Raw genomic sequence first — 14,679 nt, forward strand, 5'->3', positions numbered from 1 at the left:
AAAAAGTTTATTTATTTAAGCACAAAGGCACAAGAAGAGACAGCTATGCTCAACAGAAACAAGTTAAAAATAATGCAGAATAATGGCGAATTCCATAAAACTTTAGTAATTAGGGGAAAAACAATATTTTAAAAACTATGGCAAGTCAAAAGAAAACTAATGCGTTCACAAGTCAGGAAAAGTTTTTCTAACAGCAATGTAAAAGGCAGCCTGGAACAACTTCTATCATGTGAGATTAAGTATATTAATGAAGATGTGAAGAGGCTAAGCACTCTTCTGGCTCAAAGGACAGTGGAGGGAACATGGCAGTATGAGAAAGTTTTATCTGCTGAGAGGTCTTAATGCCTATTTAGACTTTAGTCCTGCTGTTACTGTGAGAAGTGATCCTCTTATCAAATATGTTATTATGACATCAGCAAAACTGACAACATATAAAAAATATATGAATTGTCCAAGTTTACATTTAGGTTTATTTCCATAAATTAATTCTCAGCAGTAAATATAAACAAATAAAAATCATTTAACGTGCTTCCATATGTAAACATTCTTGTACGCCAACTCAAAGAATTACTTAAGACTCTCAATGCCCACAGGCAAAATGTGGGAAACTGAGAAAGTCACTTAAACAGAGGATGCCCCTAGGTTGCCACTAACAAGGGTACCTGTGCATAGGAGGTAACCCAATTAATAAATGAATGAAAATAAAGACAGAAAAACATTTCAGTTTGTAGGTTTAGTACTACAAGAAAAGACAAGACTGTGTTTGGGTGAGTGTTTATTTATTAATTTGGGGAGGGGGTAGAAATCAATAAAGGCAAACAATTTCTTAAAATGAAGCCTTCTGTTTTGAGTCAACAAGCTCTCCTGTATCAATGTGGGTTTTCAATGGATGCTCTTGTTTCTGACAAAAGATGTCACAGGTTAATTGCTGACCTTCCAAATTGCCCATAAGTGCATGTGACGTAGACAAGATTGGGTGTGTATGTCTGCTTCCATGGTTGTCCTCCAACGGACTGGCAACCCTTCCAGTATTAGCCTGTCTTGGCACTAGAGAGTGGCAGAACAGATTTCCTGTGATCCTGAATTGTATTAGGAAGGCACTTTGGGAATAAATTAATTAGCTTCTTCAATATTAAGCTTTTACAAAGAAGCATTATACCATGAAAAGAAAATGACATTTTATTTTCTATGTTTAAATACAATTGCTTGTGGTTTTTCTACTTTCTTTCTTTCACAGTTCCTAGAAAAGAAAGATAAGCATTTGCAGCCATTTCAGAGACTCCATATCATTATTCAATAATGTGAAATAAGAAGTTATGTACTCACCATAACGTTCCATCTGAGCAGATAAACTTCATTTGTCAGCAACTTGTGGGTATCGGATCAGACTTTGGATCCGAGCCGGCAGTTTTCAACAGCTTAGATCCGAGCTCATAGCTCCTCCCTCTACCCATAAACCCCTGCCAACCCTGACTGACCTCAGATCAAGTTTGCCCCCAAGCAGCAACTGCTACAGATTTACCAATTTCAAATGTCATCTCTGAAGACAGCAAAAATGAATAATCGAAGGTCAGGGGGAAGGAGGGGGGGATGGTTGCTGACAAATGAAGTTCATCTACTCAGATAGAACGTTACGGTGAGTACATAACTTCTTAATCTGAAGTAGTTAACTTCATTTGTGCAGCAACCTGTGGGACAGAGTCCCCAGCTACCTGAATCTTGGGCGGCCATCATGGAAGGATGTTCTGGAGCACTGCAGAGCCAAAGGATGCTCTCCCTCTGGAGAGAATATCCAGCTTATAATGGTTGATAAAGGTATGAGATGAGGCCCAAGTGGCGGCCGAACAAACATCATCTAAAGGTACCCTGGATCTAAAAGCAGCAGAGGTAGACATAGATCGGGTAGAGTGGGCACGGACTCCCTGAGGCGCTGGCCTACCAGAACTTTCATAAGCCAAAAGAATACATTGAGAGATCCATCGAGACACCGTAACTTTGGATACCTTTTTACCGAAATTCTTTTTGGCAAAGGAGACGAACAACTGGTCGGATTGCCTATGACCAGATGTCCTGTGAATATAGAATCGAAGTTGTCTATGCACATCCAACGAGTGTAGTTTCTATTCTCCTTTGTTGTGATAGTTGGGAAAGAAGACTGGCAGATTAATGGACTGGTTGATATTAGATTCAGAAGCAACCTTAGGGAGAAAGGAGGGATTGGTCCTGAGATAGACTCTATCCTTGTGGAAGGTTAGATACGGGGGTTTGACACAAAGGGCCTAAATTTCAGAAACTCTTCTGGCAGAGGTGATGGCGACGAGAAAGGCAGTCTTCAAGACAAATACTTGAGTTCCACTGAAGCTGCAGGCTCAAAGGGGGGAGCTGTCAAAGCCTGAAGCACTAACGACAAATCCCACAGAGGTACCACTTCCTTTACCGGAGGTCTGAGCAGGAAGGTGCCCTTCAGGAAGGTCTTGCACAGCTTTGAAGTGATCAAGGGACGCAGATCATGTCTGACATGGTAGTGAGAGATAGCTGCTAGTTGAACCTTGACAGTGGAACAGCTAGCTCCCTGGTGAAATAATCCTGATAAGAAGTCTAGCACCGCAGGTAAAGGAGCTGTGAAGGGATCCAAGTTTTGACATTCTACCCAGATAGAGAAACGTCTCCATTTGCTACTGTAAACCTTCCTAGTAGAAGGCTTGTGGGCTGCAACTAGAATCGCTTTGACTGGGGAAGAGATGCCGGGAGTCCTGGCTAGGAGTGGAACTGGAGTAGCCAAGCTGTGAGCTTGAGGCTGTCCAGGTTCAGGGTCGGGAGACCCAGAGGGTGGGAGATCAGATCCGGGAAGGGATCTAGAATCCAAGGAGGATTCACCAGAGGAGACCAAAGGTAAGGAAACCAGGTTTGATGAGGCCAGAATGGGGCAATGAGGATAATCCTGCTCCCCAACCGACTGGCTTTCTGTAGAAACTTTAGCATCAGGGGATAGGTGGATAAGCATAAAGCAGACCGGGTGGCCAAACGTGCACCAGAGCGTCTCTCGGTGATTCCCCGACTTGGGTAATTAAAGCGAAATAGCTGTTGCATTTGGTGTTTGAGGGACAGGCAAAAAGATCGCAACAGGGCTGCCCCCATATGGCAAAAATCTGATTCGCTACGTGCAGATTGAGAGACCACTCGTAAGGGGAAAGGATGGTGCGACTGAGTTTGTCCGCCAGGATGTTGGACCATCCAGGAATGTGTGTCGCAATGAGAAAACGGTTGGTGGAGATCGCCCATTCCCACACCGTCATGGCCTCTCGACAGAGCGGGTAAGACCTGGTTCCCCTTTGTTTGTTGATGTACCAGACAACCGACATGTTGTCAGTCTGGATCGCAATTGTCCCTACAGGAAGAAGGTCCTGAAGTGCTTGCAATGCTAACAGCACTGCCCTCATCTCTAGGACATTGATATGCAAAGAGGTCTCCGCATCGTTCCACGTGCCTTGGACAGTCCTGCCCGAAGAGTGCCCCCCCACCCGAGGCGAGAGGTGTCCGTGGTCACCGTGGCCAGGGGAGGGGCCATAGAGAAGGGGTGTCCCATGTGGAGATCCGGAGATTGCAGCCACCACACGAGAGCCCTCTTGCAAGCCCTGCTGAGGGAAATGGGATGACTCAGAGGGTAGTGAAGAAAAGACCACTGGACTTGGAGGGTCCACTGTAAGACCCTCATGTTCAGACGTGCCATAGGTAACAAGTTGATTGCTGCTGCCATTGAGCCTAGAACCCTCAGGACCAATTCCGCCGGAGGAGATGAAGATAGAAGGATGGCCCGCACATGAAACCTCAGGGTTCGAAGTCTCTCTGGGGTTAAGAAGGCTACAAGATTGATTGTGTTTAACCTGGCCCCGATGAAATCTATGACTCGGGTCGGGGTGAGAGCAGATTTGTCCATATTTATTGTAATCCCTATCCAGGGAGCAAGGCGAAGAAAATAATCCCTGGCTGTACAGAGTAGATGCCTTGTCGAGGCGGTCAGGAGCCAGTCGTCCAGGTATGGGAAAACCTGTATTCCCTGGAGCCTCAGGTGGGCTGCTATCACTGCTAACACTTTGGTAAACACCCTGGGGGCTGAGGTGAGACCATAGGGGAGAGCCCTGAATTGGTAATGACTGGTCCCTAGCCGGAAGCGGAGAAACCTTCTGGATCGTCTGTCCATTAGAATATGATAGTATGCATCCTTGAGGTCTATCGAGCACATCCAATCGTTTGCCTGTAATAGGGGGAGAATAGATTGAAGAGTGACCATCCGGAACTTTTCTTTGGTTACTGACAGGTTCAAAAGGGAGAGATAGAGGATTGGTCTTAAGTCCCCTGTCTTTTTTGGCACCAAAAAGAACCTGGAGTAAAAACCCGATCCAAGCTGGTCTGGGGGGGACGTGTTGGACGGCTGTTTTTTCTAGGAGCTGCCGGATTTCCGCAGCTGCGACCTCCCTCTGATCGGGAGGGACATCGGGGAGGTGTTTGGGGAAGAGACGAGGGCAAGAGAAGGGGATCTGGTAACCTCTGGATATGATTCGAAGCACACAGCGGTCTGTCGTGATGGACTCCCAAGCTGCCAGATGCCTCGAGAAATGCCCCGCCCCAACTGCCTCCAGAGTGGAGAAGTCGGGTAACCCTTCAGGGCTGTTGCGTGGGCCGGTCAGAGAAAGGTTCTCTGGACCCAACGTTCTTCGGGCCCCCTCTGCCTCTAGGGCGGCGTCCTCCCTGTCCTCCTCTGCCGCGGAAGGACTGGGGGTCCGGAGCGGACTGAGACTGTTGCGACTTCCAGAACCACATCTTCTGTCCCTTTTGGTTCTTGGAGAAGGACCTCTGGGGAGCAGAGAAGCGGACTCAGACGGCAGACAACGTCTTCCCGTCCTTTTCGCTCTGGACCAAGGTGTAGCGAACGGTCTTCCCAAATAGGGCAGAACCCTCAAAAGGGGCATTTGCGAAAGACGCCTTGAAGGGTTCCGCAAAATCACAATGCCGGAGCCAGGCCTGGCGCCTCATGACGAGACCTGCTCCGCTGGCTCTAGCGGCTCCTTCCGTGGCATGGGATACTAGCTCCATAGAGGTATTGGAAATGGACCTAAGAGTGGCCATACAGGTGGAGTACGACTGTTTGTCCTCCACCGACATGGACTCCAGGGGCGACGCAGCGTATTCCTTAAGATCCCGCTGCAGCTGAATAACGTGTGCTGAACTAAACACCCGCTTCCCTAGGCGGTCCATAGCTTGGGACTCCTTGCCAGGGGGTGGACAGAGGGGCTCTCCTGAGCTAGTTCCCTCTTAGTGGCCGCCGCCATCAACATGGCATCTATGGGGGGACCCTTGCTCCAATGGGGCCTGTCGGCAGGGGGACTGAGGATCCTGTCAGGGCGCTTCGGGACTGGCTCCACAGTGTCCGGCTCCTTCCACGCCCTGGTGGTAATCAGGTCCACCAGGGAGTCGGCCAGAGGGGACACCCAAGAGGTAGAAGGGCCTGCTTCAAATGCCTCGAGGAACACGGCTTCGTCCGAGGTCGGCTTTGGGGCAGACCACCCCCCTCTGTTCCTGAGCATTTCCATGATGTCCCCAAAGGGGACATCCTCGGGGGGGAGGTGACCTTGGGGAGCCTTCCCCCTCCTCCAAATCCATGTCTTCGGTTAAGGACTCAGGGGAGTCCAAGTGCCTCCTCTTGCACTTTCGCTTGTGGGGGATCTCCTCGGGGGGGGGCTGCCCGAGGAGGCCTCACCAGCAACATCCTTTTCCAAGGGAACGACCTGGGACATTGAAGCAGGCTGTCCCTGGGGCAGGGTGATGAAGTCAGACCCAACAGAAGAGTGCGGGGCGGAGCTGTGGCAAGGACCGGGGGCCTGGAAGCAGTCGACAGAGCCCTCTCCACCACGTCGAATGCCGAGGGAGAGCCACTCTTCTCTGGGATCTGAGAGCGGGCCCTCACACGGATCTGACAGGCGGATCGGGGCCGGCGCCGAAGCAATCCGACGGCCCAGTATGCTCCGACCTGGACAGCACCGAAGGCATACAGAAACCCTCGGATCCGAAGCTCAGCCCTCGGCTCGGAGAGCTCGGATCCGACAAAACAGGACACAACAGGCTCGAGGGGAGAGTCGGCACTGAAGTACCAGAGACTGTTGGCGCTGACACACCCCCGGTTCCAAGGCTACCCGGCTCCGAAGGCTCCGAACCCACGAAGCGGGATGGAGAAGGAGCTATCGGGGCAAAGAAAGGGGTCGAGCTCCCCCCAGAGGGGGGGGGGCAGGAGCATTCCCATCTGCAGTTGGACCTGGAGGAATCTTCGCATCATCCGGTCCAAGTCTGCGTCGGAAAGGCTGCACGTAGATCTCGAAGAGGCCACCGAGGAGGGATGGAAGTGCCGCCTCGATGACGTCGAAGGAGATCGGGTCTCCTCCTCCTCAGGACCCGGTGAAAAACAAGGGGACCGGATCCGAGAAGGAGGGAGAAGACCGCTTAGCCGGGGGAGCCGAAGCGAAGGCCTCGGCCCTCCGCTTGTGGTGCTTCTCCCTCCTCTTGTCTTTCCTGGCCTCTCTCTCTCCTCCGGGCCTACAGTGGGAGGTTGAGTCCCGGCCGGGGGGAGAGAGGCAGGAGTGGCCGCCGCCGAAGCCGCTGAGGTAGCCACGGTAGGACCGGAGGCCGAAGCCAAATCTGGGGGCAAGAGACCCACCAGGATCAGCTTGGATCTCCGGTCCTTGAGTGCCCTGAGGTTGAACGCCCCGCAGATGGTACACCCAGAGGAAAGGTGTCCAATCTCCAAGGCAAAGAACACACTGGGTGTGGCCATCAGCCGGTGAAAGCTTATTGCCACACTCGGTGCACTTCGAAAAGATAGGTTTTGGGGCCTTTTAAACTAAAGAAACACACATGCTAGGTCCCAACACACACACACACAGACCCTAACGAACCAGCGAGGGAGAGGGAGGGAAAAATATATAAACTAAAGAAGATTTAAGCTAAGGGAAACAGGTATGGACCCAACACACGGTACTCACACCAAAAGTAGAGAAAAAAAGTAAAAATGTTTTATTTTTCTCTCACAGAAATTCTCTAATGACGGAGCTCGAGAATCCAGCTGCTGACAACAAGCGCGGAAAACTAGATCTGGGGTCAGTCAGGGTTGGCAGGGGTTTATGGGTAGAGGGAGGAGCTAGGAGCTCAGATCTAAGCTGTTGAAAACTGCCGGCTCGGATCCGAAGTTGGATCCGATACCCACAGGTTGCTGCACTAAGTGTTTTCATCCATACATAATCCTCCCATCTAGCAGTGGCAACCAAGAAAACAACCAGGAAAATAGTTTTTGTCATCATTATGGCTTACCATAGATCTGTCGGAGAGGAACAGAGTTCAGCATATCGATAAATGGAACCTTCTTTTCCACATGAGTCTTCCTGTACCACCAATTCAAATACCTGAAGAAAAAAATCAGATTGAGAAAAAAGTTGTTTTGTACACTGATGATTTCCTTTCTTCTTCAATACAAAGGCAGGCTGATTTGCAAAGTACTGTTAAAAAAGTAAGTATAATTGGGACAGTCAATGTTAGCAAGTTAGCTCTACTTGTGCCATTCTTGCAATTTACATACTAGCACCTATAGTACTGGTTACACAACAAGAGCCTCCCATGTGTGCAAGCCACAGTTAGCACTCTAACAAAAATAAAAACATTGTTCCTGAATGAGCAATTAACAACTAATGTCTTTTGGCTTTTCCCAGTTAGGGGTCACCACAGCTGAACTCCGGTCCGCTAATGATTGGCAGTGGATTTTTTACTGAGCCGGGTTGCCAGCCCAATGCCCAACCTTCAAAGAAGGCACACCCATTCACGCTCGCACCTACCTGCATGTCTTTAATGTCACTCGACTGCAGGGAAGACATGCAGACTACACACAGAAGGTGCTCCAGCCGAGAATCAAACGGGAGAACCTCTTGCGACAACGCTAACTGCTGCACCACCGTGGCCTAATTGTCCCTGAATGAGCAATTAAGAGTGCAAAATCACAACTATTAACTTCTACCATTGTGCATATTTAATTGCATGCCAAAAATACACTTAAGTAAAACACAATTTTATTACTTTTTTTTTTTTTTTTTTTTTAAAGAATATCTGGTTAAACCCCAGCATCCAAATGAATGTATGCTACACTCATTCAGTGGCAGCTATTTGAGTCTGTACTGTGTGAGATAGCCAATATAAGAAAAAAAAAAATAACATTTTTGGTTTCTTGTTTTCTTTTCAAGGGAGTCCTATCTCTTGGCTCATACATGACAGTGTACATTTCGTTTCTGGCAATTCCATCTACAGCAGCCGAGATAATTGACATTACTGAAGGACCAACAAACCATATGGTGGCATGTTTCTGCAGCTCTGGATAGAACCAAACTGAATCAAATACTACAGTTTAGTACCAGTTCCCAGACAGCTGAAAACACATCCTAGCTTGCAGCTTAGTTCACCATATAGCTCATAACTGTTCTTGATTTTGCAGAATGTCTCAGATTATTTTGCATTTTATTATTAGTCTGTTAATCATCAAGACGTCATTAAGATGTTGAGACTGCGGTGGTGGTGCTGCAGTAGCGTTGTCGCCTCACAGTTAGACGTTGCCCGTTCGATTCTCAGAGCGTCTTCTGTGTGGCGACATGCGTGAACGGGCGTTTCTTCGTTGAAAGTTGTGCATTAGGCCCGGCAAGCCAGCATATAAAACTCTACTGCCAATCATTAGCGGACTGGAGTTCCACTGTGGCGACCCCTAACCGGGAAAAGCCGAAAGACAAAAACAAATCATTAAGACGTTGAGAAAAAAAGGAAAAAAAATTGGAAATCAGCCTGCAAGCAGTGAGAAGAGCAAATAATTTTGCAGATGCCATTAAGGTAGGAGCAAGATTAAAAACTAAAATAAATAAGAACTGGTGGTGTGTACAGTTAGATTTGAAAATGTAACAGTGGACAGTCTCTTCAGTTTCATAAACAGATAATGCAAAGTACTAAAAGACCACATTCCTTTATCTGACATAATTCAGAAATGTAGATGGCGAATTAAATGTTTAACTGGGGGGAAAAGTTTTTTTTTTTTTTTAAAAAGTATTTTTTCTTAGAAAAAAAGAATGCTGTTTTATTTCAGGCAGGCAAGAACACAGTTTGGTGAAGCGAACTTATGAGATGGTAGGACACCTTAAACACATTTTTATGGTAAATAATGCTCACCGAGAAGACAAACCATGGCAGAGAGGAGTACATCGAAGCACTGTGTGGGTTATGTGTGGAAGAAGGTAACTATCTGCAATTTTAACAGATACTGAGGCAACACAGGCCAGACTATATTGTCAGTTCTCAAAGACAGGAACAATTAAATTCATTTACTACAGAAAAATATGCAAAATAAGATCAGGTAATATTGAGATTGGCAAGGCTTTTTAGCAGATTGCTTGTGTGGCAATCTAAAGCAATTGCAACATTTAACTTGTAACATTTGAAAACTGTTGTAAGGCACATAATTATATTCCATTTGTACACAAGACACGAGTACTTTACAGATGAAAACATATAATTATCTAATGGAAAAAAACTCTGGCTAAAATGTATGGACAAGATTTAATAGTCTTATTTTCAATGCTTTAAATTAGTGCACGGGGGAATATACACATAAAACGTGCTGTGTAGGTAACATATGTAATCAGAGTACACGAGGTTCTCCCGCAGTACATGCAAATTATCTGATAAAATGTTTTTCTCTTGAATGTGCATTCTCAATGAACCCTTGCAAAATTCACGATTCCTTTTAAAAACTAAGAGCACACAAATATTCTTATGCAAATGTACAGTTACAAAAATATTTGCTCTGTACCTGCTTATTACATCTGTAACTAAATTTTTTTCTTTCCTTAATCTTACAGACCCTTACAATTTCCAAATCGAAAAAAAATATTCTTGCAAAGCTTTCATACTCTCATATTTTACACAACATACTTCCACACAGTATCTGTACACAAATTTCCTTTTGTAAAAATACAAAAAATGTTATGTACTCACCATAACATTCCATCTGAGTAGTTGTACTTCATTTGTCTTTAATCTGTGGGTTATGGATCCGTATTGGATCCGAGCCGGCAACTTTTATTAGCATTTGCTCCGAGCTCCAAACTCCTCCCCTTACTTATAATACAGCTCCACTGTCTTCCATCCCCAGATCGAGTTTGCTGAACCTTATACTGATAACCCGACCTGAAAAAATTACTTGTGACCTATACTGCAGCCCATAGGCTGATCATATGCCAAAGTCTGGGGGAAGGAGGGAGGGAGGGATGGATGAAGACAAATGAAGTACAACTACTTAGATGGAACGTTATGGTGAGTACATAATGTCTTTATCTGAAGTAGTTTACTTCATTTGGTCATCAACCCGTGGGACAGAGTCCCCAGCTACTAAACTCCTGAGAGGCCCTCATGGAAGGATATTCCAGAGCACCGCGGAACCAAAGGATGCTCTCCTTCTTGAAGTCAAATCTAATTTGTAATGAGAAATAAACGTATGAAATGAGGACCAAGTAGCTGTAGAACAAATATCATCCAAAGACACACTAGACCAAAAGGCTGCAGAAGTAGCCATGGACCTAGTGGAATGAGCTTTCACCTGACCTGGTGGAAACATGCCTTTGTCCTTGTAGACCTGAAGGATGCATGAAGAAATCCATCTAGCAATAGTGACCTTGGAGATAGGTTTCCCCAAGGTTTATAGAAGGATACAAACAATTGATCAGATTTATGGAAATTTTTTGTCCTGTGTAAATAGAATCATAACAGTCTATGAACATCCAACAGGTGGAGTTTGTATTCCATCTTGTTAGTTAAAACTGGGAAAAAACACAGGCAAATTGATGGTCTGATTGATATTGACTGGTGATGCCTCCTTAGGAAGAAAGGATGGATTGGTTCGAGGGGAAACCCTATCTTTGCGAAAAATCATGCAAGGAACTTTGATGTACATGACCTGTAATTCTGAAACTCTTTTGACAGAGGTAATAGCCACCAGAAAAGCTGTTTTCCAAGATAAATAGTTCAGATCTGCAGTTGCGGCTGGCTCGAAAAGCGGAGCGACCAAAACTTGAAGAACCATAGTAAGGTCCCATGGGAGAACAGGATCTTTGACTGGGGGCGTAACAAAACGGTACCTTTAATAAAGGCTTTACACAGTCTGGAAGAGGCTAAAGAGGCAGAATTCTCACCCACATGAAAATGAGAGATGGCAGCCAACTGAACCTTGACAGTAGAAGAACTAGCTCCGCGACGAAAAATATCAGCTAGAAAATCAAGAATGGTGGAAATTGGAGCCATGAAAGGGTCTAAACTCCTTTGAGAGGTCCAAAAGGGAAAACATTTCCACTTGCTGCGATAAACCTTCCTCGTCGAAGACGTATGATATATCGGAGGAGGAGGACAGTCCAGGAGTCCTAGCAATCAATGGAACTGGAGCAGCCACGAAGTGAGCTTCAGACTGTCCAGATTCAGATGAGGCACTCCCGAAGTGTGTGAAATTAGATCCTGAATTGGATCTAGGATCCAAGGCGGAGCTAGAAGGTGAGACCAAAGGAAGGGAAACCATACTTGGAGAGGTCAGAACGGGGCAATGAGGATCACTTCTGCTCCCCAGTCGACGGGTTCAGGATAAGAGGTACTGGCCGGTAAAGCATACAGAAGACTGGGAGGCCAAGCATGAACTACAGCATCTCTGGGGGACTCCCCCGGCAAGGGGTTCAGAATGAAAAACTCGCTGCACTTCGTGTTGGAAGGAGATGCAAAGAGATCGCTGCAAGGTTGACCCCATTCGTTGAAGATCTGTTCCGCTACTGACAGATTCAGAAACCACTCGTAAGGCATCGGAATGGTCCGACTTAGCCTGTCCACTAGGATGTTGGACTGTCCCGGAATGTGCGTTGCGATGAGAAAGCGACAGGTGGAGATCGCCCAGTCCCACACCCTTACTGTCTGACGATAAAGGGGGTAAGATCTGGTCCCTCCCTGTTTGTTGATATACCAGACCACTGACATGTTGTCTGACTGAATTGCAATTGTTCGTACAGGAAGAAAGGTATGAAGGGCCTGCAAAGCTAGAAGGACCGCCCTCATCTCTAGGACATTTATGTGCATGCTGGTCTCTCTGGGGGACCACAGGCCTTGGACTTTCCTGCCCGAACAATGCCCCCACCACCTGAGTTGGGAGGCATCAATGGTCACTGTGGATTGGGCCGGGACTGGAACAAAGGTTCGTCCCTCCAAAATGTCCGGAGAGCACATCCACCATATGAGGGATGACCAACAGACTCAACTGAGTTGAACTGGATAAGCCAATGGCAGTTCCAACAGGGACCATTGTACAGCTAGAGTCCACTGTAGAATTCTCATGTGTAACTGGGCACACGGGAGAAGAGTTATGGTCGCTGCCATTGAGCCAAAGGCCCTCAACACTGATTCCGCCATTGGGAGATGAGAGTGGTAGATCAGGGAGACATGCATCCTCAGGTTTTGAATTCTCTCCGGGGTCAGGAAGATTTTTGCACTGAAGGGTATCTATCCTGGCACCAATGTAGTCCATCACCTGTACAGGATCTAGGAGAGATTTGGATGCATTGATTGTGATCCCCAAACACAGGGCAAGAGTCAGGAAATAATCCCTGGTTTGGGACAGTAGACAACTGGTGGGAGCAGTGAGGAGCCAATCATCCAGGTATGGATAGACCTGAATCCCCTGAAGCCTCAGGTGAGCAGCTACCACCACCATCACTTTGGTAAACACCCTGAGGGCTGTGGTGATATCAAAGAGTAGGGCTCGAAATAGATAATGACTGACTCCTAGCCAGAAGCGGAGGACCCTCCTGGAGGTTCTGTGCATTTTTGTGCGATAGTAAGCATCCTGGAGGTCTAACGAGCACATCCTGTCGCTCTCGTGCAGGTACGGCATGATAGACTGTAATATGACCATCAGGAACTTCTCTATGGCAACTGACAGGTTCAGGGTAGAGAGGTCAAGAATGGGCCTCAAGTCCCCCATTTTCTTTGGCACCAAAAAGAACCTGGAGTAGAAGCCCGATCCAGACGGTTTCGATGGCTCGTTTTTCTAGCAGCTTGGAAATTTCCTGTGCTACTGCCTCCCTTTGCATGGATGGTACGTCTGGGAGGTTACTGGGAGATTTGGGGGAACCCATGAAGGGGATAGAGTATCCTGTGTATATGATCTGAAGCACCCAGTGCTCTGTTATGGACTCCCATACCGCTAGGTGCAAGGACAATTGTCCCCCAACTGACTCCAGAGTAGAGCAGTCTGGCAATCCCTCAGGGTTGCTGCCCAGATCTGCCTGAGAAAGGTTCTCGAAACCCAAAATTCTTTGGACCCTCTCTGCCTCTGGGCCTGCGTCCATTCTGTCTCCCTCTGCCTCTCTGGGAAGAAGAGTGCCGAGTGTCCCGGGAATACTGTGACTTCTGGAACCACATCTTCTTTTGCCCTCTCTGGTTCCAGGAACAGGACCTTTAAGGGTTTGAGAAGTGGATCCTGACGGCAGACAGTGTCTTCCAGTCTTTCTCACTCTGGACTAATGTCTCTTTGGTGGTCTTACTAAAGAGAGTAGACCCGTCATAAGGGGCATTGGCAAAGAACACCTTGAAGGGTTCCAAAAATTTACATAACCTGAGCCAGCCTCATGGACACACTGGACCCAGCCACTCTAGCTGCTCCTTCCTTAGCATGTGAAAGGAGTCACATGGACGTGTTGGAGACTGCTTTTAAAGTGGCCATCCTTGCGGAGAACAAAGTCTTGTCCTCCTGCGACATTGACTTGGAGGGGGGGGGGCTCCTCCAGTTCCTTTACCAGGTCGCATTGGAGTCTGGTGACATGAGTCAGGTAGCTCAGCTCCCTAATGGAAAAGGTAGCTAAAGCGTAAACCTGCTTCCCTAGGTGGTCCATCATCTGTGACTCTTGGTCAGGAGGATGAACCAAGGAACTCTCCTGAGCAAGTACATCTACGGGGGAGCCCTTGTTCCATGCTGGTCTGTCTATGGGGGGCTTAAAATCTTGTCGGGTCTTTTGGGGATAGGTTACATGGTGTCCGGTTCCTTCCATGCTCGCGAGGTGACTAGATCCACCAAAGGATCTGCGGGTGGGGACACCCAGGAAGATGGGCCCGTGCTGAAAGCCTCCAGGAACACTGACTCGTCAGAAGAAGGTTTGGGGGCAGACCAACCTCCCTGTTGATGCAGGATTTCCATGATGTCTCCAACAGAGACATCCTCGTTAGGTGACCTAGGGGAACCTTATCTATCATCCAAGTCCGTGTCCTCAGTGAGGGACTTGGGGGAGTCCAAGTGCCTCCTCTTGCATGTATGCTTGTGAGGTACCTCTCCGGTGGGACTCTCTGGGGGGAACTCGCAAGCCACTTGTTCCCCAGGGGGAACCATCTGGGGCTCCTCGGGCACGGGCTGTCCTTGTAAAACAATGGCGACCATAGACAGAGCCGGGGGGGTCTGGCTGGAGTCCGAGGGGGCAGTCAGGAGTCCCGATCCAATGGAGAGAACCCTTTCTACCATGAACGCAGAAGGAGAGCGGACCTCCTGAGAAAACAATAAGGAGGCCGGTCTCCCGGGGTCCG

General features: G+C 47.7%; 1 protein-coding gene across 2 annotated transcripts in view; it reads right to left on the reverse strand.

Moving 5' to 3' along the window:
• The window catches only part of GBA2 (glucosylceramidase beta 2), a 2,751,058-nt gene that overhangs the window by 2,073,066 nt on the left and 663,313 nt on the right, over positions 1-14,679 (reverse strand). For both annotated transcript variants that reach the window (XM_044078535.1, XM_044078526.1), the window contains exon 2: positions 7,360-7,451. In XM_044078535.1, coding sequence (XP_043934470.1) covers positions 7,360-7,451 — 92 coding nt within the window. The remainder of the gene's footprint in view (positions 1-7,359; positions 7,452-14,679) is intronic.

This window comes from Protopterus annectens, chromosome 1.part1 (genome assembly GCF_019279795.1).
Source record: "Protopterus annectens isolate FY-2018-M chromosome 1.part1, PAN1.0, whole genome shotgun sequence".
Lineage (NCBI taxonomy): Eukaryota > Metazoa > Chordata > Ceratodontiformes > Protopteridae > Protopterus > Protopterus annectens.